The following is a 23,847-nucleotide window of genomic DNA, read 5'->3' as shown; positions in this document are numbered from 1 at the left end:
AGGACAGTCTTTCCCCAGTTGTGTGTTTCCCCCCAAATTCCTCACTGTTCACTAATCCCAGTTTAGTGATGATTATTTATTTCTCCACTGACTATTATTACTGAGAGGGAGAAAAGAGAGATCCACTCTGCACATGCTTAGAGGCACCCCAGCTTCCTTGGTACCAATGAGATCTAGCACCATATAGAGACCTTCACCATGGGGCATTTGGCCATGCCACATGCACCAGGACAAATAATAGAGTTGTGTGGCTGGAGAGAAAGGGGAACGGTCAAAGCCAAGGGAGAATGGCTGCCCCAGGATCTTCCCCTCCCAAATCCAGACTCTGCTCTGGTGTAACTCCAGTTTTGTGATTAGCATATTTGCCTAACTAACACAGAGCTGTATACATCACACCAGTGAAGTAAACAGACATGTGTTTGCTTACCATGCATAATTTATTTTACCATCGGGACTGGGAGCCAGGTTTTTAAATATCAGAAATGTCTTGGCGGGGATTGGAGGAACGGAAGGAGGGACAAAGAAGGGATAAGCGTGCGCAGGGTTCTTCCCACGTCAGGTAGGACATGAGGGGCTGCCACAGCTGGCTGGAGTTGTACCCAGTAAAAATCCCATTGGAGGAGGGTTGGATGACCACTTCTGGGGTGTACGAAAGCATTTCCCCTTGATAAGTGGCCTCGTGGTGTGGCCTCGTACTTTGTATTTCAAAAACACACCTCTCCCTTGCAGCATCTGCTTAACAAGAACAACACCACGGTGCATTTAGGAACAGAGGAAGCAGCTATCCAGCCCAGGACTGTCGACACGGACTGGCAGCAGCAGCTCCCCAGGGTTTCAGGCAGGAGTTTTTCCAGCCCTACCTGGAGATGCTGCCAGGGATCGAACTGGGGACCGTCTGGGGGCAAAGCAGGGGCTCCATGCCTGAGCTCTGCCCCCTCACCTGCTTTAAGTGTCCAAAGTGCTTCACAAACATTAACTTGCTTGTAGTCTTTACAATAACCCTGTAAAGTACCTCAGCATTGTCATTTTGCGAGGGTCCCAATAATTTTTAGCTAGCAAATCTTAGCACACAAATAGGTTACAGGGATGATCCCTGGTGTAAATTAACTTCCAAAGGGAGGGACTCTGAAGAACTGAGGAGTCAAATACAGGTGACAGGAGCTGATGCTCTGGGCTTCTTAACAAACTAAAGATTAACAAGTCACCAGATGCGCCAGAGGTCACTCACCCAAGAGTTCTCAAAGAGTCAAATGTGCAACTCCTGATCTCCTAGCAAAAAATATGAAGCCTGTCACTCGGGGCAGGCAACAGAAAGCGCTTTCCGACACAACGCACAATTCGATGTTGGAGCTTGCGGCCGCAAGATGCAAGGCGGCGGCTGCCTAGCTGGAGGGCTTTAAAGGGGGCTTAGGCAACCGTGCAGAGAGGAGGCCGAGCGGGGGCTGCCAGGCACCATGGGAGAGGGGCCCTCCGGGCGCGGGGAAGCCTGACCTCTCCCTGTCAGGTGCCAGGGACAAGGAAGAGGGCTGGGCCGGTGGAGGCTGGGGGCTCCGATGTCAGTGGGGCGGTGAACCCGCTCCGGTTTCAGTCAGAACTCCAAAGGAGCCATCCATTCGCACCTTGGTTCTGACTGGAACCCGGAGCGGGTTCACCGCCCCACTGACATCGGAGCCCCCAGCCTCCGCTGCCTCCAGGTGCAGGGGAGGGCTTCCCGGAGGCACCTTGCGGGCCGCAGTGAGAAGTCCCTCCTCCAGCAGCCCCCGCCTCATGCGGTGAGGCAGGCGGGTGGTCACAAGAGCAAGAGCCTGTGGGGATGACGCCCCGTCTACAGAATGCCCCCCCCAGAGAGACTCGCCTGGCGCCTCCGTGACACCCTTTTCGGTGCCAGGCGAAGGACTCCTTATTCTCCCAGGCATTTCAAAGACTGTCTTTCGTGCTTTCCGGTCTTTGCCCCGTTTTATTTTTGCTGCAGGTTTTATGCTGTCATCATACTCTGTGAGTTTGTCTTTTGTGTTTTGCATCTACCTGGACGCTGCCCAGGGAACGCTGGTTACTGGGGGAGCCACCAGGGCAGTACATCAGCAGAACGCAGGCTGCTGCAGCAGACCAACCTTTGGTGCGACCCCACACGGCTCTTCTTCTGTTTCTTGTGGGCCTCCGCGCCCTGCACCGCAGCGGGCATCTCCTCTCCACCTTCTGCTCTGTGTGGAGCCCTGTTGAGGCCTTTTGTCCACCAAATCCCAGAACTGCCCACTCCACAGGCAGGCAGCGCGATGCCCGCAGGGGCCACTGTGCCTGCAGACACCTCCCTCAGTGCCACGAAGTGCCCTGCTGCTGCCTGGTAGCTTAATATGTACATCGTGGTCCTGGGCAGCCGGGAGGGGAGCGCTTGCCAGGGAAGCCTTCTCTCCAGAGGGTGGCTAGTGGCCATTGCTTTGCTTTGCAGTGCTCCCAGCCAGGGGAGGTTCAGCTACTTGGGCAAGGAGAAGGTTCGGGAACAGCCAGCAGGCCAGCTGAGGGTTGGGGCTGGGGGTGACCTGAGACAAGGAGAGGAGAACTGAAAGAGACTGGGGCTGAAAGAGAGAGATGAGTGACTGGTGTGAGGGGAACCTGTCTGCTGGAGCATGGGGTGAGGGAGAGCAAGAGCGCACGGGCCGAGGACAGATGGTGAACTGTTGTGCTTTGGGGCTCCGTCCCTGCCTCCGCCACATCTTCAGGATCCCAGTCAAGTTACTTGTCTTTTAGCTGCAGCACTTTGCCTTTCTATGAAATGGGTGTGCAGTGAATGGCTGCACACCCACCACAGCAGCCATGTGGTGATGGCACCCATGACGCTTCCTCAAAATGTCAGACCTGCCCAACAACCTGAAAAGGTTGGCAACCCCTCGCTGCCTCGGACTGACAGGAGCTCCCCAAACCAGTGGCTCCCTGTTAAGAGGAGACACCAGGGGCTGAGCCAGCAGCCCTCGCACCCTGAGCCACATGCACCACCACCGAGCATGCCTAGCGGCCTCCCTGAAGGCCCCGCCGAGCTCTCAGCGAGGGAGAGGTCTTAGCCAGCCCTCAGCCGAGACTGCAGGGACTGACCCTGGGCCTTCTGCAGGCAGAGCAGGGAGATGCCACGGCACCTCCCCCTCCCTCGAAAAGGTAAAAGAGGAGGGGGGAGGGACAAGATCCCACCCTGTAGCCAGCTGCACACAGGAGACAGAGAGAGGAGCCCAAGAGGTGCTGGAGCCATGTGTTTCCTTGTCCGTCCCCCCCCCCCCGCCCATGTGCCCCCAGGGACCTGAAGGACATTATGCGGCTTATTAAGGTGAGGAGGGGCAGGATGGCGGGTGCGGGGGGGGGGGCAGCATCCCAAACTGGAAGAAAAGGAGGAGGCCGAAATAAGGCCTGTTCTGCAGCCAGAACCCATCAACCCTGTCCCATCTCTCTATCCCCTGCAGTTGTAAACAGAGTCCGACTTGGAGGTGCCATTAAATGTGGCAGAAAGAGACCTGATCCACAGGGATATCCTGCTCTTGCGCAGCTCCTGTCTAACTCAGTGGGGCTCTGGCTGGAGAATTTCCCAGTGGATTGGGCCCTGAATAAATGAGTGGGGAAGGGCGTGCCAGTTGGATGTTCTGTCTCCAGACATCAAAACCACTGAGGAGAACACCACTCCCTGCCCCAGAGCGCTCAGCCAACCTAGCATCTAATGCCCTCACTTTGATAGCTGGGAGAGGGCCGGCGTCCAGGGTAGGCTTGGTCAGGCCCCTGCTGAGGGCCCACAGCCCAGCAGGGGCCCGCTGACAAGAGCCCCCTGGACTTGCTCTCCTCTCCACCTTTGCCGCCTGCTTGTTCCCCTGCCTCTTGCTCTGGCCCAGGCGACAGAGCTGGCGTGAAGGAGCAGCAGGAGATGCCGCTGCCTCCTTGCTCCATGGCTCTCTGACTGCCAAGCAAGTGAGGTGGAGGAGCAGGAGCGGCTGGTGACAATGGCCATGAGAAAGTAGACTCACTGAGGGAGGGGGCCTTGTCCAAGGGCCCTCCGAACCCTGGAGCCGACGTTGCCTGGGAGCCATACGATACTGGGGAGCCAAGGAGTCCTGTCAGACCCGCCAACGTGCCGCTCCTCTCCCCCTCTCATTCTCCCTCCCTCTTTCCAGGAGGTTGTGACGCATTATGGTGTTCCCTTCGACACGATCAGAACCAACATGGAAGGTAAGGGTGGAGGGGGTTGTGTTGTGCACAGAGCTGGGCACCTCAGCTTTGCCAAGGGTCCTGGACTGCGCTTGTGGGGGAGCGCTCACCTTCATGGGTTTCTTCAGGCTCCTGCGGGCCTGACCGTGGGTTGCTTCCTGGCCTGGTCTTGTTCCTTGAAGAAATAGTGAAGCTCCTTGTTAGGATAAGCATTATTGCTTGCTGATAATATCTTCAGGTCATGCTGATGCTAAAGGCACAGGAGCTGAGACTGATTAAAAAGTTGGCAACTCTAATGCTGCACGCTCCTGTTGCCGGCTTCTTTCAGCAGAATTCACCATCTCCCTCTCCCCCTTCCTTTTTCCCCAGAGCTGAAGGATGCCGGATTCGGGACCCATCCCAGATATGAGTGTTTTGTGGCTGAAGTTCCTCCCGAGCAAAAAAGCAAGGAAGGTAATTGGAGGAGGAAGAAGATCTGAAACTGGATGAAGGCTCCACTCCCTGATGGGATGGATCTTCACACCAAGGGCAGCTAAGAACTCTGACTCCCAAAACATACAAAACATGCAGCCCCGTTGTCGACTGCGGGAAAAACAACACACCCCGTGGCACCTTAAAGGGCAGCTTTCTTTAGCCTTTACGTGGAGTGGAGACATGAGCGTGCTGATCTTTTCAGGTGCCGCAGAACTCCTTGGGTGCAGAGCGGGTGTTTCTAGATGGCTTTTAGGGTGCCATTGCCTTGCCTTATTCAGTTAATTTTATGGGGGATCCAGAGGTTGTCCTCTTCTACTCAAAACCCTCCCATATTTCCCCCCACTTCTTCCCTATTTTTCTTCCCGCAGAGTCTTTTTTGGGGAAAAAGACAGAATGGCTGCACGATGATTGCTGAAGGAGCTCTCTGTCTGGAAGCACCCAGAGACCTAATATTTTAAGAGCACTGGGGGGCTGGTTTGAAAATATTCTCCCTGTACATTCAGTACAAACGTCTATTACTGTACCAAAGTGAGCTCAGGGCACGGGCAGGGGACACAAAAGTTCTATAAGTGCTTTCAGCATAGCTGAACCACAGAGGGCAGGAAAGTGGAATGCTGGTTGTGTATGGAACCTCTTGCCTAGTGCCTGTGACGCCAGCAACTCACCTTCCATCACCAGGCCTCAGAGCTGGTTTACAATTGCTTGTTTTAAGAAGGGGGAGGATGAATGTCTATATACTTTTTTAAAATATCTTTCAAAAAAAGCAAACAGTTTGCCTGAAATATGGGGTGGGGGGCAGGCTAAACCAGTGTCCAGTTTGCTGGCATTCATGTGTAAGCGAAGCTTCGAAGCACGTTGGAGCGCCAGAGTTGTTAAGCCAATTAGGGTGCAATGCTATGCATGTTTAGACAGCGAAAAGTCCTACAACTCACAGCATTCTCCAGCCAGAATGCTGGGAGTTGTAGGACTTTTCTCTATCTAAACAGGCATAGGATTGTGCCCTTAGGTTTGAAGAGCAGACAATGGGAGAAGGTGAAGCATTGCCTTCTGCAGAAGCAAATGATTGATTGATTGATTGATTGCATTTATACCCCACCTTTTTTCCTCTTGCAAGGAACCCAAGGCAGCTTACGTTATCCTCCTCCTCTCCATTTTATCCTCGCAACAACCTTGTGAGGTAGGTTGGGCTGAGAGTCTGTGACTGGCCCAAAGTCACCCAGTGAGCTTCCATGGCTGAGTGGGGACTAGAACCTGGATCTCCCAGCTCCTCGTCCAACACTCTTGCCACTACACCACACTGGCTCTGTCCACACTAGCTCTTCTTATCCACTGATGTTCATCCCCATGTTTTTCACCCTTTGTTCTCTGCTCATCACTTGTTGCAAGCAACCCTTGTGCTGAGGGGGAGGCGGCTGTCCCCACGGTTGGGTTACTCAGCACTCTCGACCACCCTTCACTTTGCTGCGTTTTTCGTGTCATTTTTCTGCTCCACAGGTCACACTCGTGTTGGGTACACCCTGTCCTCTTACACCTATAACAGCTGGAGAGGGAAAAATCTCCACATGGACAATTTGTACGTCACGCCAGAATTTAGAGGTATGGCTAGAAAGGAACTGTTTTGCAAGGGGCGGGGTGGGGATGTTAGCGTATCTTGCTCCTCTTTCTCAAGAACCAGCAGCACTGCACACATGTTTGCTCTGGATTAATTATTCAGAGGCTCTGGAATAAGCAGCTGCTTATGTTTTCCAATAGTGCCGTCGTGGCTGAAGGCGGACGATGCTGCACAGTTGCTGAAGCTGAGCAGGCCTGTGCGGCCGCTTCCATGTGGGGTACCAATTGCGGGATCACCGTGGCTGATTCGCTCACATTTAATAGGGGTGGGGGAGATTAACTGTTGAACATCACCTGTGTGTAATCCTCCTGTGTTTTTCCAGTGCTGCTGCTGTGTTTGTTTTTTTAAACACAGAAAGTCCAGCTTCCTTAAGAAGGACAGGAGAGCAACACAGTCTGCAGAGGTGTGGAGGGCCTTGTCTTTTTTAAGGGGTGTGGTTTTGACATGGGCAGTGATGTATCAGGCAGGTGAACCCTTCATAGCACAGCACACCTTTGTGGTAATTGGCACCATTTTCTCACTTTTTCCCTTAATCAGCCTTTTAAGTGGTGCTAAACACTTTTCTGGCTATAATGTTTAATTTAAGAAATATTACAATAATAGTGAAATGTCACTTAAACAAAAGAGAGTTAGAACACTTTTGTTGTTCAGTTATTAAGTCGTATCCGACTCTTCGTGACCCCATGGACCACAGCACACCAGGCCTTCCTGTCCTCCGCTCTCTCCCAGAGTGTGCTCAAGTTCATATCCATTGCATCGGTGATGCTATCTAGCCATCTCATCCTCTGCCGTCCCCTTCTCCTTTTGCCTTCAGTCTTTCCCAGCATCAAGGTCTTTTCCAGGGAGTTTTCTCTTCGCATTAGGTGGCCAAAATATTTGAGCTTCAGCTTCAGTATCTGTCCTTCCAATGAGCACTCAGGGTTGATTTCCTTTAGGATGGACTGATTTGACCTCCTTGCAGACTGGGGGACTCTCAAGAGTCTTCTCCAGCACCACAGTTCGAAAGCATCAACTCTTCGGCGCTTGGCCTTCCTTATAGTCCAGCTCTCACAGCCATACGTTGCTACTGGGAAAACCATAGCTTTGATTATACGGACCTTTGTCAGCAAGGTGATCCTGGGAAGCACATAAGCCGGGGGTGTGGAACCTCTATGTGGAAACTCCATTTCGTAGAAGCTCCTGCGGGCTGCATTCTAGTGGCAGGTGAGGCCAAAGGCGAAGGGGGTGTGCCCCAAACATGAAAAAGACCAGCATCTTTTAGCTTAAAGCTCCTCCTGCTCGTAACTGAGCTTCTCCACACAGAGGCTTTTTGTCCTGTGATTTTACCGGGGCGTTGGCTTCCGGATTCAGCTCACCCTTTACATGCACTTCCCTTCCCCGCCTTCCCCCCGTTTAACTGTTTCATTTATATAGCCACTAGATGGCGCTGCGGTCTAGCTCCTCTTATAGAGTCATAGAATAGTAGGGTGGGAAGGGGCCTACAAGGCCATCAAGTCCAACCCCCTGCTCAGTGCAGGAATCCAAGTCAGAGCATCCCTGGCAGATGGCTGTCCAGCCTCGTCTTGAATGCCTCCAGTGTGGGAGAGCCCACCGCCTCCCTAGGGAATGGGTTCTATTGTCGTATTGCTCTCACAGTCAGGAAGTTTCTCCTGATGTTCAGCCAGATAACTTGAGCCCATTATTCCGTGTCCTGCACTCTGGGATGATGGAGATGAGATCCTGGCCATCCTCTGGGACAGCCTTTCAAGTCCTTGAAGAGCGCTATCCTCTCTCCCCTCAGCCTTCTCTTCTCAAGGCTGAACATGCTCAGTTCTTTCAGTCTCTCCTCATAGCGCTTTGTTTCCAGTCCCCTGATCATCTTCGTTGCCCTCCTCTGAACCCTCTCCAGCTTGTCTGCATCCTTCTTAAAGTGCGGTGCCCAGAACTGGACACAGTACTCTAGATGAGGCCTAAGCAGTGCTGAGTAGAGCGGAACTAGGACTTCCCAGGATTTGGAAGGTTATTGCAGGGTTTCCTCTTTTCACGGAGAACTGGAAAAGGGATCTTTTTATTGCTAGATTATTTCTGTTTCAAATTAAGCCGCAAAAATGTTTCAAAAGTACGAGAATCATAGAATAGTAGGGTTGGAAGGGGCCTACAAGACCATCGAGTCCAACCACCTGCTCAATGCAGGAATCCAAGTCAGAGCATCCCTGGCAGGTGGCCGTCAGCCTCATTTTGAGAGAAGCTCTGGAGGCTGACAATGTCATGTAAAGGACCCACAAACATCCGTGAGTGACCAATCTCAATCACAGGATAAAACCTCATGTGGAGAAGCCCTTAGGCATTGATAGACTTCCCCTTCATGAAATCCATCTAAGCCCATAGCTGGCACTGTATCTTGTGGCTGCAAATCCCATAACTGTGTTGCATAACAAAGGACTTCATGTGTCTGTCCAGCCTGACTCTCCTGCCGACCAGTTTCATTGCGTGACACTGAAGTTGAGTGTTGTAAGATGGGGTGAAGAACCTTCTCTCTCTGCACTGCTGGACTCCCCCCACATCCCCTCAGAGAGGAGTCCTAGCGTCCATCCCAACCACCCTGGGTTCCTCTTTGTTGATATGCTCTCAAAATAAGCTCCTTCTGTTTGGCCTTTCTGCAGGGAAGGGGATCAGGGAGATGCTAATGGAGCAAGCAACACAGGTGAGTCCGTTCCCAAGTCGTGTGTGTCTCTTTGGCCATGTTCACAAAAGCAGCTGTTCCCAGACCACTGAAGTCAGTGTGAATAAGCCCTCGGCCATGGAGGAGGGTCAAGAGATGGCTTCCTTATGATGTCGCCTGTGGGAGGCCAAATATCCAGGGTGCCAACTGTGTGGGCCAGCCATTACTTCCATCAGGCCCTCACGAAGGCAGAGCAGGGGGCGGTCAATTTCCATGGACGGCTTTCCTTTTTCCTCAGGCTGCCTGGCGTTGAGGGTGCACAGAGCTCCGGATGTGCATTTCTTCCACAAAGGGAGAGAAGGAAAAATTCCTTGCGTGGTGCAACGCTGAAGACCTCACTCTCAAGGAAGGGTGGAACCTCTTCCAGATAGACGCTAACGTGCTCTGGAGAATGCCGGCTCAGAGCAAATTCTAGCAGCAGACAGACAATGTTCACAGGGCAAGATTTGTGGACTTTAACTTCTACAGTTGCCTGCATGCAGCATATTCAATATCTGTGTTAAATTAAAAGAGATATGTTTCCTGAGCATATGCAGAGTGCCTTTCCTCTTGCTCACCAAGCCTCACAAGTCTAGAACTGGAGGAAAGAGAATTCCATGGTGTTAATTCAGTGGTCTAATCTGAGTTCAAATTTGCACCTTCGTAACCCAGTGGGTCAGCAGGCAAAGTACGGCCAGTGTAAAAGACCACAAACGCAAGATTTTAATTGAAACTAATCAAATTGGTTTATTGATACACAGTGCCTGAGAATAATATGATCTTCATATAGAAGATAATAATACTAACTTGAAGACAGACACTGTAACATTAGTATTTAGAAAATATTATCAGTACTCAGAGAAGGTCATAAGAGAGCAATCCACAAATCAAAAAATAAAAATAAAAATAGTTTTAGAATGGCATAAAAATGGTATTGAAATGTCAACAAAGCAATTAAAGGCACAATCCTATGCATGTTTAGTCAGGAAAGTGTCCCACAACTCCCAGCATTCTGCAGCCAACCATACTGGCTGGGGAATGCTGGGAGTTGTAGGATGCTTTTCTGTCTAAGCATTATTATTATTATTATTATTTATACCCCACCTTTTCTAAGTACTGGGACACAAGGTGGCTTACAAACATTAAAACATATACAATTAAAACATATGAAAGTATACAAAAGTTAAAATATAATTAAACAACAATACAATTGAAATTATATTAAAAACATTAACACAGCATTTTAAAACAGCATTTTAGCAGCTTACCCCTAGGTTGCAACTATGTCCCAAAGATCTGCTGGAATAAGAATGTTTTAGCCTGCCTCTGGAAACACATCAAGGAGGGAGCCATCCTAGCCTCTCTGGGAAGGGAGTTCCACAGCCGTGGAGCAGCCACTGAGAAGGCCCTCTCCCGGGTTCCCACCAAATGTGCCTGTGACCGTGGTGGGACTGAGAGAAGGGCCTCCCCAGAGGATCTCAAGACAGGGACAGGTTCATAAGGGAGGATACGGTCTTTCAGATAACCTGGACCGGAGTTGTATAGGGCTATATAGATCATAGCTTTGAATTGTGCCTGGAAACAGACTGGAAGCCAGTGAAGCTGTTTTAACAAGGGAGTTGTATGCTCCCTGTAGCCAGCCCCAGTCAACAGTCTGGCAGCAGCTCTTTGGACCAGCTGCAGTTTCCGAGCACTCTTCATAGGCAGCCCCACGCAGAAAGCGTTGCAGTAATCCAAACGGGATGTAACTAAGGCATGCGTCACCGTGGCCAGATCAGACATCTCCAGGAACGGGTGCAGTTGGCACACTAGTTTTAACTGTGCAAAAGCACTCCTGGCCACCGCTGAAACCTGAGCATCTAGGCCTAGGGCTGAATCCAGGAGCACCCCCAAACTGCAAACCTGAGTCTTCAGGGGGAGTGCAACCCCACCCAACACAGGCTGAATCCCTATTCCCTGATCTGCCTTTCGACTGACCAGGAGCACCTCTGTCTTGTCTGGATTAAGTTTCAATTTGTTCTCCCTCATCCAGTCCATTACTGATGCCAATACTGGTTGAGGACAGAAACAGCTTCCTTGGAATCTGGTGGAAAGGAGTATTAGAGCTGGGCGTCATCAGCATATTGGTGGCACTGAGCTCCAAAACTCCGGACAACCTCTCCCAGCGGTTTCATGTAGATATGAAATAGTATGGGGGACAGAACAGAACCCTGAGGGACCCCACAAGCTAATGGCCATGGAGTCGAACAGGCATCCCCCAACACCACCTTCTGAGTTCGCCCCCCCTAGGAAGGAATGGAGCCACTGTAAAACAGTACCTCCAAGTCCCATCCCAGTGAGGCATCCCAGAAGGATACCATGGTCGATGGTATCGAACGCCACTGAGAGGTCCAGCAAAACTAAAAGGGACACACTCCCCCTGTCCAATTACCGGCGTAGGTCATCCACCAAAGCAACCAAAGTGGTCTCCGTCCCACACCCAGGCCTGAACCCAGATTGAAATGGATCAAGATAATCCGTTTCATCCAGGAACCCCTGGAGCTGGGAGGCCACCACACGCTCTAATACCTTGCCCAAAAATGGTACGTTAGAGACTAAGCATGCATAGGACTGAGCCATAAAGCACTTTGAATAGTAATCCTAGGTCTACATCTCTCTCCAGACACAAGTTCACAATTATTAGAGTGCTCTACTATGACAGGCAAAGTTCATATTTACCAGCCCAGTGCAGTGGTCACATCGATCCTTCCATCTTAGTGGTTGGACATATATTAGTTATTGGGTGGAGTGGAAATGTCGTTGTTGTTGTTGTTCAGTCATGTCCGACTCTTCGTGACCCCATGGACCATAGCACGCCAGGCCTTCCTGTCCTGCGCTCTCTCCCGGAGCGTGCTCAAGTTCATATTCATTGCATCCGTGATGCTATCTAGCCATCTCATCCTCTGCCGTCCCCTTCTCCTTTTGCCTTCAGTCTTTCCAGCATCAGGGTCTTTTCCAGGGAGTTTTCTCTTCGCATTAGGTGGCCAAAATATTGGAGCTTCAGCTTCATTATCTGTCCTTCCAATGAGCAGTCAGGGTTGATTTCCTTTAGGATGGACTGATTTGACCTCCTTGCAGTCCAGGGGACTCGTAAGAGTCTTCTCCAGCACCACAGTTCGAAAGCATCAATTCTTCGGCGCTCAGCCTTCCTTATAGTCCAGCTCTCACAGCCATACATTACTACTGGGAAAACCATAGCTTTGATTAGACGGACCTTTGTCGGCAAGGTGATGTCTCTGCTTCTTACTATGCTGTCTAGGTTTGCCATAGCTTTCCTCCCAAGGAGCAAGCGTCTTTTAATTTCATGGCTACAGTCACCGTCTGCGGTGATCTTGGAGCCCAAGAAAGTAAAATCTGTCACAGCTTCCATTTCTTCCCCTTCTATATGCCAGGAAGTGATGGGGCCAGATGCCATGATCTTCGTTTTTTTAATGTTGAGTTTCAAGCCAGCTTTTGCACTCTCCTCTTTCACCCTCAACAAGAGGCTCCTGAGATCCTCTTCGCTTTCTGCCATTAGGGTGGTATCGTCTGCATATCGGAGGTTGTTGATAATTCTCCCGGCAATCTTAATTCCGACCACTGATTCATCCAACCCGGCATTTCTCATGATGTACTCTGCATATAAGTTAAATAAGCAGGGTGACAATATGCAGCCTTGTCGTACTCCTTTCCCAATTTTGAACCAATCGGTTGTTCCATCTCTGGTTCTTACTGTTGCTTCTTGACCCTCGTACAGGTTTCTCAGGAGACAGGTAAGGTGGTCTGGTACTCCCATCACTTTCAGAATTTGCCACAGTTTGTTGTGATCCACACAATCAAAGGCTTTAGCGTAGTCAATGAAGCAGAAATAGACGTTTTTCTGGAATTCTCTTGCTTTCTCCATGATGCAGCGAATGTTGGCGATTTGATCTCTAGTTCCTCTGCCTCTTCGAAACCCAGCTTGTACTTCCAGTAGTTCTCGCTTCGCATACTGCAGAAGCCTAGCTTGTAGGATTTTGAGCATCACCTTGCTGGCATGTGAAATGAGCGCAATTGTGCGGTAGTTTGAACACTCTTTGGCGTTGCCCTTCTTTGGAATTGGAATGTAAATTGACCTTTTCCAGTCTTGTGGCCACTGTTGAGTGTTCCAGATTTGTTGGCATATTGAATGCAGCACTTTAACAGCATCATCTTTTAGGATTTTAAATAGCTCGGCTGGAATACTGTCATCTCCGCTAGCTTTGTTGTTACTAATGCTTCCTAAGGCCCACTTGACTTCACTCTCTAGGATGTCCGGCTCAAGTTCAGTGACCGCACTATCATGGCTATCAGGGACATTCAGATCTTTCCTGTATAGTTCTTCTGTGTATTCTTGCCACCTATTCTTAATCTCATCTGCTTCTGTTAGGTCCCTGCCTTCTTTGTCCTTTATCATGCCCATCTTTGCACAAAACGTTCCCTTGAGATCTCCAATTTTCTTGAAGAGATCTCTAGTCTTTCCCATTCTGTTGTTTTCCTCGATTTCTTTGCATTGTTCATTTAAGAAGGCCTTCTTGTCTCTCCTTGCTATTCTCTGGAACTCTGCATTCAGTTGGGTATATCTTCCCCTTTCTCCTTTGCTTTTCGCTTCCCTTCTTTCGTGAGCTACTTGTAAAGCCTCATCAGACAGCCACTTGGCTTTCTTGCATTTCTTTTTCTTTGGGACGGATTTCGTTGCTGCCTCCTGAACAATGTTACGGACCTCCGTCCATAGTTCCTCAGGCACTCTGTCTATCAGGTCTAATCCCTGAAATCTATTCCTCACCTCCACTGTATATTCATCAGGGATATGATTTAGGTCATACCTGAAAGGTTTAGTGGTTTTCCCTACGTTCTTCAATTTAAGCCGAAATTTTGCAAGAAGCAGCTCATGATCTGAGCCACAGTCAGCTCCAGGTCTTGTTTTTACTGACTGTATGGAGGTTCTCCATCTTTGGCTGCAAAGGACATAATCAATCTGATTTCGATATTGACCATCTGGTGACGTCCATGTGTAGAGTCGCCTCTTGTGCTGTTGGAAAAGAGTGTTTGCTATGATCAGCGTGTTCTCTTGGCAAAACTCTATTAGCTTTTGTCCTGCTTCATTTTGTACACCAAGGCCATGCCTGCCTGTTATCCCGGTGATTTCTTGACTTATTGTTCTTTACAGCATCGGATTTTCTTTTCACCGCCAGACACTTCCACAGCTGAGTGTCCTTTCGGCTTTGGCCCAGCCGCTTCACTCTTTCTGGCGCTACTTGGAAATACCCTCTGCTCTTCCCCAGTAGCATATTGGACACCTTCCGACCTGAGGGGCTCATCTTCCGGCGTCATATCTTTTAGCCTTGTGGTACGTTCCATGGGGTTTTCTTGGCAAGAATACTGGAGTGGGTTGCCATTTCCTTCTCCAGTGGACCACATTTTGTCAGAACTCTCCGCCATGACCTGTCCGTCTTGGGTGGCCCTGCACGGCATAGCTTATGGCTTCACTGAGTTACGCAAGCCCCTTCGCCACAACAAGGCAGTGATCCATGAAGGGGAGGAAATGTCATAGAATAAATAAATAAATGAAACCTCCATTGGAGCCAGTCAGTGCAGTGAGGCAAAGGTTCCAACTGTCCCCAGTCAAGCCACCCCAACGGAAAAGGAAATGGAAAATATCCAAAAGTATCCCAAAGAAGAAGAGAGATGGAACAGCAGCAGAAAACATAGAACAAGTAGCCACTGAAGGTGCCCAGAAGAGCAGCAGAGCCCTCCCATCCTTTACGTCCATTTCCCTGCTTGTGTGACCCACGCCAGCCTTATCTAGGGGGAAGCGTCTCCAGGGCCTTTTGCATAGGCCAGTTTGGCATATGCCCACACCCCTCACGTGCATATTCTTCCAAAGATTCAATAACGTTTATGATTCTGCATTCGCTGTGAACCTATTGCCAGCTGAAGTGAGTTATCAGCATCTCCCTGTCAACCACGACACCAGTGTCTAAGTTCAGCTGATACATAAGATTCAGCCCAAACTCCCAGCAGCTGACACGGAGAGCTGGATTTTTCCAGCTTGCCATCATGTCTTGCTCTACCGTGGCTGTCCTAAAAACCTGCAGAATGGAGGGGCCCCCTTAGGCCTGGCAGGGCCAAACCAACCCGTGGAAGCAGGCGTGAGGCCCAGCAGCGCTCCTCTTAGGTTAACATTTGCCAGCACGGGAAAGCCCTCCATATTCTGGTTGCCCCTTCCAACTCCAGGGTACCTTTGCCCTGTAGACCAAAGGCCACTCAGAGAGGCTTCCAGTGCAGTTTATTCTGTAACTAAGGTGGGATTGTCCCTGAAACAGAGCTGAGTTCATTCAGTGAAATTCGGGGCAGGCGAAAGAAAGCGCTTTCTGACACAACACACAATTCGATGTTGGAGCTCGCGGCCGCAAGATGCAAGGCGGCGGCTGCCTAGCTGGAGGGCTTTAAAGGGGGCTTAGGCAACCGTGCAGAGAGGAGGCCGAGCGGGGGCTGCCAGGCACCATGGGAGAGGGGCCCTCCGGGCGCAGGGAAGCCCGACCTCTCCCTGTCAGGTGCCAGGGACAAGGAAGAGGGCTGGGCCAGTGGAGGCTGGGGGCTCCGATGTCAGTGGGGCGATGAATCCGCTCCGGTTTCAGTCAGAACTCCAAAAGAGCCATCCATTCGCACCTTGGTTCTGACTGGTTCTGACTGAAACCTGGAGCGGGTTCACCGCCCCACTGACATCGGAGCCCCCAGTCTCCGCTGCCTCCAGGTGCAGGGGAGGGCTTCCCGGAGGCACCTTGCGGGCCACAGTGAGAAGTCCCTCCTCCAGCAGCCCCCGCCTCATGCGGTGAGGCAGGCGGGCGGTCACAAGAGCGAGAGCCTATGGGGGTGACGCCCCGTCTACAGAATGCCCCCCCCAGAGAGACTCGCCTGGCGCCTCCGTGACACCCTTTTCGGTGCCAGGCGAAGGACTCCTTATTCTCCCGGGCATTTCAAAGAACTGTTTGAGTGCTTTTAGTTCCTTGCCCTGTTTTATTTTTCTTCCTGGTGTTACTTTTGTTTTATCCCCTGCAACATTGTTTTTACCCTTTGCTGCAGGTTTTGTTTTGTGGTCTGTTATCGTCATACTTTTATTGTGGTTTTGTCTTTGTGTTTTTTCATTTACTTGGATGCTGTCCAGAAAACATTGGTTGTTGGGCGATCCATCAGGGTAGTGCATCAGTAAAAAGTAGGCTGCTGCAGTAAATGAAGGCTGCATCAATTAAATGAAGGATGCAGCTCTTCTTCATTTCTTTTGGGTCTCCTTATCCTACACTCCAGGGGGCATCTCCCCTCTGTCCTGTCCTGCTGTGCACAAAGCCCTGTTGGTCCCTCTTTGCATGGAGTCTCCAAAGGAGCAGGCAGGAAGAGGGCTTCCCCAGCAGCTGGTCCCTGGCCGGGCACTGAAGCTGTGGTTGTCGGCACACTGAGCCACACGCACCGCCACTGAGCATGACTAGAGGCCTTCCTGAAGGCTCCTCCAAGCTCTCAGGTGGAGAGAGGCCTTTCTTAGCCCTCATCATTAAGTGAGAGGTCAGGGATTGATCTTGGGACCTTCTATACACAGGCTGGCAAGTGCCACGGCCCCTCCTCCCCGGAAGAACTCCCCGAGGAGGAGGAGGGACATGATCCCATTCTCTACCCTTATGCAACCCAGCTGCACAAAGGAGAAAGAGACAGAGACAGAGAGAGGAGCCAGAGAAGGTGCTGGAGCCATGAGTTTCGTTGTCCGCCCGTGTGCCCCCAGGGACCTGAAAGATATTATGCGGCTTATTAAGGTGAGGAGGGGCAGGATGGCGGATGGGGGTGGGGGTGGGCTGCATCCCAAACTGGATGAGAAGGAGGAGGCCGAAATAAGGCCTGTTCTGCAGCCAGAACCCAGGAGTCCTGTCCCATCTCTCTATCCCCTGCAGTTGTAAACAGAGTCCGACTCGGAGCTTCCATTAGATGTGACAGAGAGACCTGATCCACAGGGCTCAATCCACAGGGATATCGTGCTCTTGCAATACCTTGTGGCTATCTTGTGAACTGTCTAGTTCAGTGGGGCTTCTGCCAGAGAATTTCCCAGTGGATTGGGCCCCGAGTTAAGGAGTGGGAAATGTGGTTCCATTTGGATGTCCCATCTCCAGACAATAAAATATCGTGGGACAACCTCACTCCTAGGTCCAGAGAACCCAGATGCATCCTGGCATCTGCTGGTGTCTGGGAGCCAAAGAGCCCTCTTGGTCCTGCAAACTCACATCCCCGCTCTCCACGTCTCTCTCTTTGCAGGAGATTGCGTGTATCTACAACTACCCGTTGGAAGAGATCAGAACCAATGTGGAAGGTGAGGAAGGGGTCGTTGTGTGCGCAGATGAGATTTTCCTAAACTTTTTGTGGGTGTTGGAGTGGGATTGTGGGGCAGGGCAGGTGACTTCTCAGTGATATGGATGCCTTCTGTAGGCCTTGCCTTGGATTGCCTCCTTGCATGGCCTGTTCTTGTTCCCCAAACATCAGCCTGGTCTGCAGAAACAGTGAAACTCCTTCTTATGATAAACAAACATTATCACTTGCTAGTAATATAAGAACATAAGAACATAACACAAGAAGGGCCCTGCTGAATCAGACCAAGGGTCCATTTAGTCCAGCATTCTGTTCCCACAGTGGCCAGCCAGCTGCCCGTGGGAAACCCACAAGCAGGACTTGAGCACAACAGCACCCTCCCGCCCATGTTCCCCAGCACCTGGTGTACATAGGCTCACTGCCTCGAATACTGGAGGTAGCACATGGCCCTCAGGACTAGTAGCCATCAGTAGCCTTCTCCTCCAGGAATTTGTCTAATCCCTTCTTAAAGCCATCCAAATTGGTGGCCATCACTACTTCTTATGGTAGCAAATTCCATAGTTTAACTCTGCGGTGTGTAAAGAAGCCCTTCCTTTTATGTGTCCTGAGTCTCCCACCAATCAGCTTCATGGGATGACTAATTTGGGTTCTAGTATCATTCGAGAGGGCGGAAAATATCTCCCTGTCCACTCTCTCCACACCATGCTCAAGTCGAGTGGGTGCTAAAGGCACGGGGCAGAGGCTGATTAAAGAGCTGGCATGCTTTTTACCCTAGCAACCTGGCTGCTTCTGTTGCCTGCTGGGCACATGCCTTTAACAGCAAGGTTTGCCATCTCCATCTCTTCCTCTCCCCACTTCTCCACCAGAGCTGAAGGATGCCGGATTCGGGACCCATCCCAGATATGAGTGTTTTGTGGCTGAAGTTCCTCCCGAGCAAAAAAGCAAGGAAGGTAATTGGAGGAAGAGGAAGATCTGAAACTGGATGAAGGCTCCACTCCCTGATGGGATGGATCTTCACACCAAGGGCAGCTAAGAACTCTGACTCCCAAAACATACAAAATGTGCAGCCCCGTTGTTCATTGCGGGGGGCGGGGGGACACCTTATGACCTCAGCTCTCTTGGCTACAAAAGTTCTTCCAACCCCAAGACGTCTGCTGGGCTTTTAAGGTGCTGGAGAAGAGAGGAAGAAAAATATTTTAAGAGCAGTGGGGATTGGCTTCAAAATACTCTCCCCTAGTGTTCAGTACCTTGGCTTCTGCTGTACCAAATTGACTTCTGGAGGGAGAACATCAACAATGCTGTGACTGTTTTCAGCATAGTTCAGTTTGAACCACAGAATGTGGGGAGGTGGAATGTTGGTTGTGTATGGCATCTCTTGGCTAGTGCCTGTGATGCCAACAACACACCCCTTGCCACTGATTCCCAGAGTTGGTATGCTATTGTTTTGAATAATGGGAAGGATGGCTGCATATATATTTTTAAAAGTTGATGGTCTGCCTGAAATATAAGGGGTAGGACAGGCTAAACCAATGTCTGTCTTGCTGGCTGGCACTCATGTATAAGGTGAAGTTGTGAACTCTGGAACTCTGTGAAGCCAACCTAAGCTTGTAGGGGAGACACAGGCAGAAAGTGAAGCATTGTCTTCTGCAGAAGCAAATAATCTGCAGTGCTTATCCTCTGATGTTCATCCCCATGTTTTCCACACTTTGTTCTCTGCTCATCGCTTGTTGCAAGCAACCCTTGTGCTGAGGGGGAGGCGGCTGTGTCCCCACGGCTGAGTTACTCAGCACTCTCCACCAACCTTCACTTTGCTGCGTTTGTCATGTCATTTTTCTGCTCCGCAGGTCACACTCTTGTTGGGTACACCTTGTCCTCTTACACCTATAACAGCTGGAGAGGGAAAAATCTCTACATGGACAATTTGTACGTCATGCCAGAATTTAGAGGTATGGCTAGAAAGGAACTGTTTTGCAGGGGGGGGGGGCTGTGTGCGTGGGGTTATGGCATCTCGCTCCTCTTCCAGAAGAATAAGCAGCACATCCCCCAGGAACGTATGCCCTTGGTCTGTTTAGCCCGGTTCTGTCAACATCTTTTCCCAGATCTACCTGGAGAAGCTGCCGGGGATTGAGTCTGGGCCTTCTGCAGGCAAAGCAGGGCTCTGCCACTGAGCCACGGCCCCTTCAGTCTGGACAAACGACTGACATGGTCTGGAAGAAATGTCTGCTTTTGTTTCTCAGCAGTCCCATTTGTGGTCCGGGGCTTGGTTTGTGGGCAGCGATGCTGAAGCTAAGCATGCCTCTGCAGCTGCTTCCATGTGGTACACCTACTGTGGAATCGCCACGGCTTGTTCGCTCACAGTTTACGGAGGGGTGCGGCGAGCACCTGACATGGTCACCCGTTTGCTCTCCTGGGAAGAGTTAATAAAAAATTTAACTAGTTAAAGTTACATGTCAGCAGCCTTTAAAATTACACTGAGTTCAAAGTTAAGCATTTCCACTTTCAACTAGTTAAAAGTTAATCTAAAATGAAAAAAACTAGTTACAACTTACGGGCACAACCCTAAGCCTGTTTAGCCAGAATAAAGTCCTACAAATGGCTGGCTAGGGGATGCTGGGGGTTGTAGGGTTTTTTTTCCTGTCTTAACATGCATAGGCTTGCAGCCTTACTCACATATTTTCTGCAGCCTGCAAATTTCGCGGCAGAAAATGGCTCCCATTCTGACTGGGATCAATGTCTTTGCTAGCTTGTGCTCTTTCTGCAAGAGAGACTTCTCCAAGAGCCCAAACAAAATGCCAGCATGAACTACTGAGGAACTCTGGGACTTGTAGTTCATCAGAGACCATGTCTTTCACAGAAAGGCACACTACTCTCTGTCCCTCCAACAAGAAGTCCTAGAGAGCTTCAATAAAGAAATATTGTTCCGTATAGAATCCCAGAGAGCAGCTGTGTCAGGGGAAACTCTGGATAAGCCAGATTTCAATTTTTAAAAAATTGAACTTATACTTTAGTTAAAGTTAACCTTTTGAAAAAATGTGTTAAAGTTAGAAGTATAATCTTTAGGTGATAGGCATTTTTCCTAAATAACAGTGTGCACAACCTTTTCATCCCTGAGGGCTGCATGTGAGAGAGTACAGGCACCAGGAAATCGGTGCCTGGGGGGAAGGAATTTGGCAGGGGCAGCTGAAGGCACCTATGGGGGAATTCAGGGAAGGCCTGGGAGGCACATGAATCCCCCGGGCCATGGGTTGTGCACCCATGATTTAACTGGTATTAAATGACTACCAGTCAAAAGACAGTGTGCAGCTATTCCATCTTAACGGATGTTTTTGTGTGGTAAGAAAAATGATAGAAGATGTGGTGGGAAAACTTGGGATGGTTACTAACAGGGCCGGCCCAAGACATTTTGCTGCCTGAGGCAGAGCAGCAAATGGTACGCCCCCCTCCCCAAAGTCAAGGTGCATCGTACCCAAAGTTGGTGGAATTACTTTGGTACATGTGGGAGAAAATGCCATAAGCCCCTCTTCCTCCATGGAAGTAGAAATGGGGCAGTGTGATTGCACAGCAAAAGGCTTGTCTGGAAGCACCTCAAAATTATGGGAACGGCAAAAGGTGTCGTAAATGTGGTGATAAGTTCAGGTGCCTGATAAGTCTCTGGCCACATCATAACCACACTACTGAAAAAAGCCAAAAGTGTAGCACTAAGTGCACTGGCATGAACAGAACATAAAGGGAAGCGGCTTGGCAAAGGTTTATTTTTGATTTTTAAATAAAGGGAGGCAATTTGGCAGCTGCTTGAAGACAGAGTCTTCCTTTTCTTTTTTCTTTTTACATGACCTCTGGGCGGGCTCTGCCCCTCTTGCCCTTAAAGACCCACTGCCCATGAAACATAGTGGGACGCGCGCACGCACACACACAAGATGTAGTGATGGCCACCAACTTGGATGGCTTCAAAAGGGGGTTGGACAAATTCATGGAGGAGAAGGCTATTGATGGCTACTAGGTCTGATGGCTATGTGGTACCTCCAGTACCAGAGGCAGTGAGCCTATGTACGCCAGTTGCTGGGGAACACGGGTGGGAGGGTGCTCTTGCACTCATGTCTGGCTTGTGGGTTCCTGGTCAACCCCTGGTTGGCCACTGTGTGAATGGAATGCTGGACTAGATGGGCCTCTGGTCTGATCCAGTAGCAGGGCTCTTCTTGTGTTCTTATGTTATGGAATAAATACCTTACTGGTTATAACAGAGACCATCTCCTGGTTCTCCCCGGTTGTTCTTTCTCGCAGGGAGGCGTATTGGAAAGACGCTAATGGACCGGACTGCAGAGGTGAGTCCTAGGCCCAGGTCAGGCAGGTCTCTTTGGCCACGTTTGCAAAGCCAGTTCTTCCCACATCACGAAAGTCAATACGAATCAGCCCTTAGCTATGGAGCAGGACTGAGGGATGGGTTATTTATGCTGCTGCTTGCTGGAGGCCAAATATCCCTTTTGCCCCGCATTTGGCCCATTTCTGAGGAGGGGCTTAACTTCCATTCACGGCTTCCCTTTTCCCTCAGGCTGCTTGGCGTCGAGGGTGCTCCCAGCTCCGCATGCACTCATCCTCCCAGAAGCCAGAGAACATAGAATTCCTTGCGCGGCGTGGCGGGGAAGACCTCACCGTCAGGGAAGGCTGGCACATCCTCCGGTTGTACCCCAGCAGGCTTTGGAAAATGGCAGCTCAGAGTAAATTCTAGCAGCAGGCAGGCAATGTTCCCAGGGCGAGATTTGTAGATGGAGGGAAGCAGCGTGAGAGTGGGCCATGGGAAGGGAAGCACAGCTGAATGTTTAAGGTTCACCGGGGCTTAGCCCCCAAAACGTGTCTGCAGTGCCAAGGCTCAGCCTAATTAATATTTGTGTAAAAAATAAAGGAGAGTTGTTTCCTGAGCATGTGAAGAGTGCCATTCCTCTCGCTGAGTGACTAGAATTAGGCCCTGCAAGAACTGGAGGAAGAGAATTCCATGGAAGCAGGCTTTTGCCCAGCAGCTGCCCTTTTAGGTTAAAAACTGCCTACGTGGGAAAGATGTCCGTGTTTTAGTTGCTCCTTGGGACTCCAGGACATCTTTACTCTAGAGGGGAAAGGCCATTCGAAGATGCTTCCAGCGCAGCTTATTCTGTAACTAAAATGTTGCTGTCGTTCCCCACTAATCTTTAACCTGAATCTGGCTCCTTTGACCTTGAAACTCATTGCTGAAATTCCTCATCACCATGACCCCATCCGGGTGCTGAGAGCAACATCCACCCCACCCCACCCCACCCCACCCCGAGAGGCCTGAGTCAGAATTCAGCAGTGGCTCCAAATCTCTGCGTTCGGGCGGGAGAGCCCCCCGTTTCTGGTGCCTGTCCCAGGTAAACTGCATTCCCAATTTTGTGGTAGGACAGCCTTCTCCAACATGTCACCCTCCAGATATGTTGGACTACAGTCTCCATCATCCCCAGCAAGCATGGCCATTCTCCAAAGGGAAGGTAGAGCTCCTGCTTTGCAAGCAGAGGGTCCCAGGTTTGACCCCCAGCAGCATCTCCAGGTAGAGCTGGGAAAGATTCCTGCCTGAAACCGTGGAGAGCTGCTAGTCTTTGCCAACAATACTGGGCTAGATGGAGCGAGTGTCTGGCTCAGCATAAGGGCTCCTTCACACGGAGCTTCTTTCCTGCTACTAAGATGGCTCGCTCACGGAAGTTTGCACGCCCTTGAGATGACGCCGTCAACCTCCAGGGCACATGCAGAGGTATTTCCTGGTTATTTCACTCCAAAAAGATCTGGAGCTAATGAACCATTTTTTAAAGTTGGATTGTTATGCTATTAAAATGGCCACTAGAGGTTTCATTGTGTTCTATGGAACCTTGAAAATTAAAAGCTTCCTCCCTCGGCAATCACATGGTCAGTCTGGGAGCCCGCAATAAACGTGGAAAGGCTCCAGAATGGGAGGACTGCAGGGGTTTTCTTTAGGGTAAAGGCAGCGTAAGGCAGCTTCTGAAGTTCCTGTGGGATGATGGGAGTTGTAGTTCAACAAATCTGGAGAGTGCCAGCTTGGGGAAGCCTCTGGTCAGAGGTGATCACAGTAAAAGGGAAATGCCCCCATTGCCTTGACCTGGGGCTTCTTCACACGGAGCCTTTATCCTGCTATCACACGGAGCCTTTATCCTGCCTGCTATTCAGATGGCTCACTCACGGATGTTTGCACGCCCTTGAGATGACGCTGTCAACCTCCAGGGCATCTCCTGCCATTTCCCCCCCGCCTATCCCGTTTTCCCCAAATACAAAAAAAAATTGTACTTTTTTCCAGCCCAGTAGGCATTTGCATAAGTCCCGTTCAGGAAAACCTCAGTGCTTCCTGTTAAGAATGGCAGTGGGATTAGTGGTGAATCCCCAACCCCCACCCCCGCACCCAAATGATAGACTTTCCCCCCTCCTATTTCTTTTCTAGAGCCGTTTCGCTATGAAAGAAATAAAAGTGTGGGGGAAATTCAAAGGTAAAAGGTGTCCCCAA

The 23,847-nt window shown here is 50.4% G+C and overlaps 2 protein-coding genes across 2 annotated transcripts; both read left to right on the top strand.

The window, feature by feature from the left end:
* The first annotated feature begins 2,633 nt into the window (after positions 1-2,633).
* Positions 2,634-9,495, top strand: LOC146343169 (diamine acetyltransferase 1-like). The gene is made up of 6 exons (XM_084806747.1): positions 2,634-3,313; positions 4,146-4,200; positions 4,549-4,632; positions 6,148-6,249; positions 8,908-8,948; positions 9,205-9,495. Exons 1-6 carry the CDS (start codon positions 3,299-3,301, stop codon positions 9,217-9,219), a joined length of 312 nt encoding a protein of 103 aa, XP_084662873.1. The 5' UTR covers positions 2,634-3,298; the 3' UTR covers positions 9,220-9,495.
* Positions 9,496-15,336: 5,841 nt separating this feature from the next.
* On the top strand, positions 15,337-22,245 carry LOC146343168 (diamine acetyltransferase 1-like). Its single transcript, XM_084808705.1, has 7 exons — positions 15,337-15,538; positions 16,576-16,786; positions 17,280-17,334; positions 18,197-18,280; positions 19,175-19,276; positions 21,612-21,652; positions 21,880-22,245. The coding sequence occupies exons 1-7, from the start codon at positions 15,489-15,491 to the stop codon at positions 22,054-22,056; spliced, it is 720 nt and encodes a 239-aa protein (XP_084664831.1). The 5' UTR covers positions 15,337-15,488; the 3' UTR covers positions 22,057-22,245.
* Positions 22,246-23,847: the final 1,602 nt, after the last annotated feature.

Source organism: Heloderma suspectum, chromosome 6 (assembly GCF_057233095.1).
Source record: "Heloderma suspectum isolate Gila_16-S chromosome 6, 16-S_ref, whole genome shotgun sequence".
NCBI classification, from domain to species: domain Eukaryota; kingdom Metazoa; phylum Chordata; class Lepidosauria; order Squamata; family Helodermatidae; genus Heloderma; species Heloderma suspectum.
This window is presented reverse-complemented; position numbering and strand designations above follow the sequence as displayed.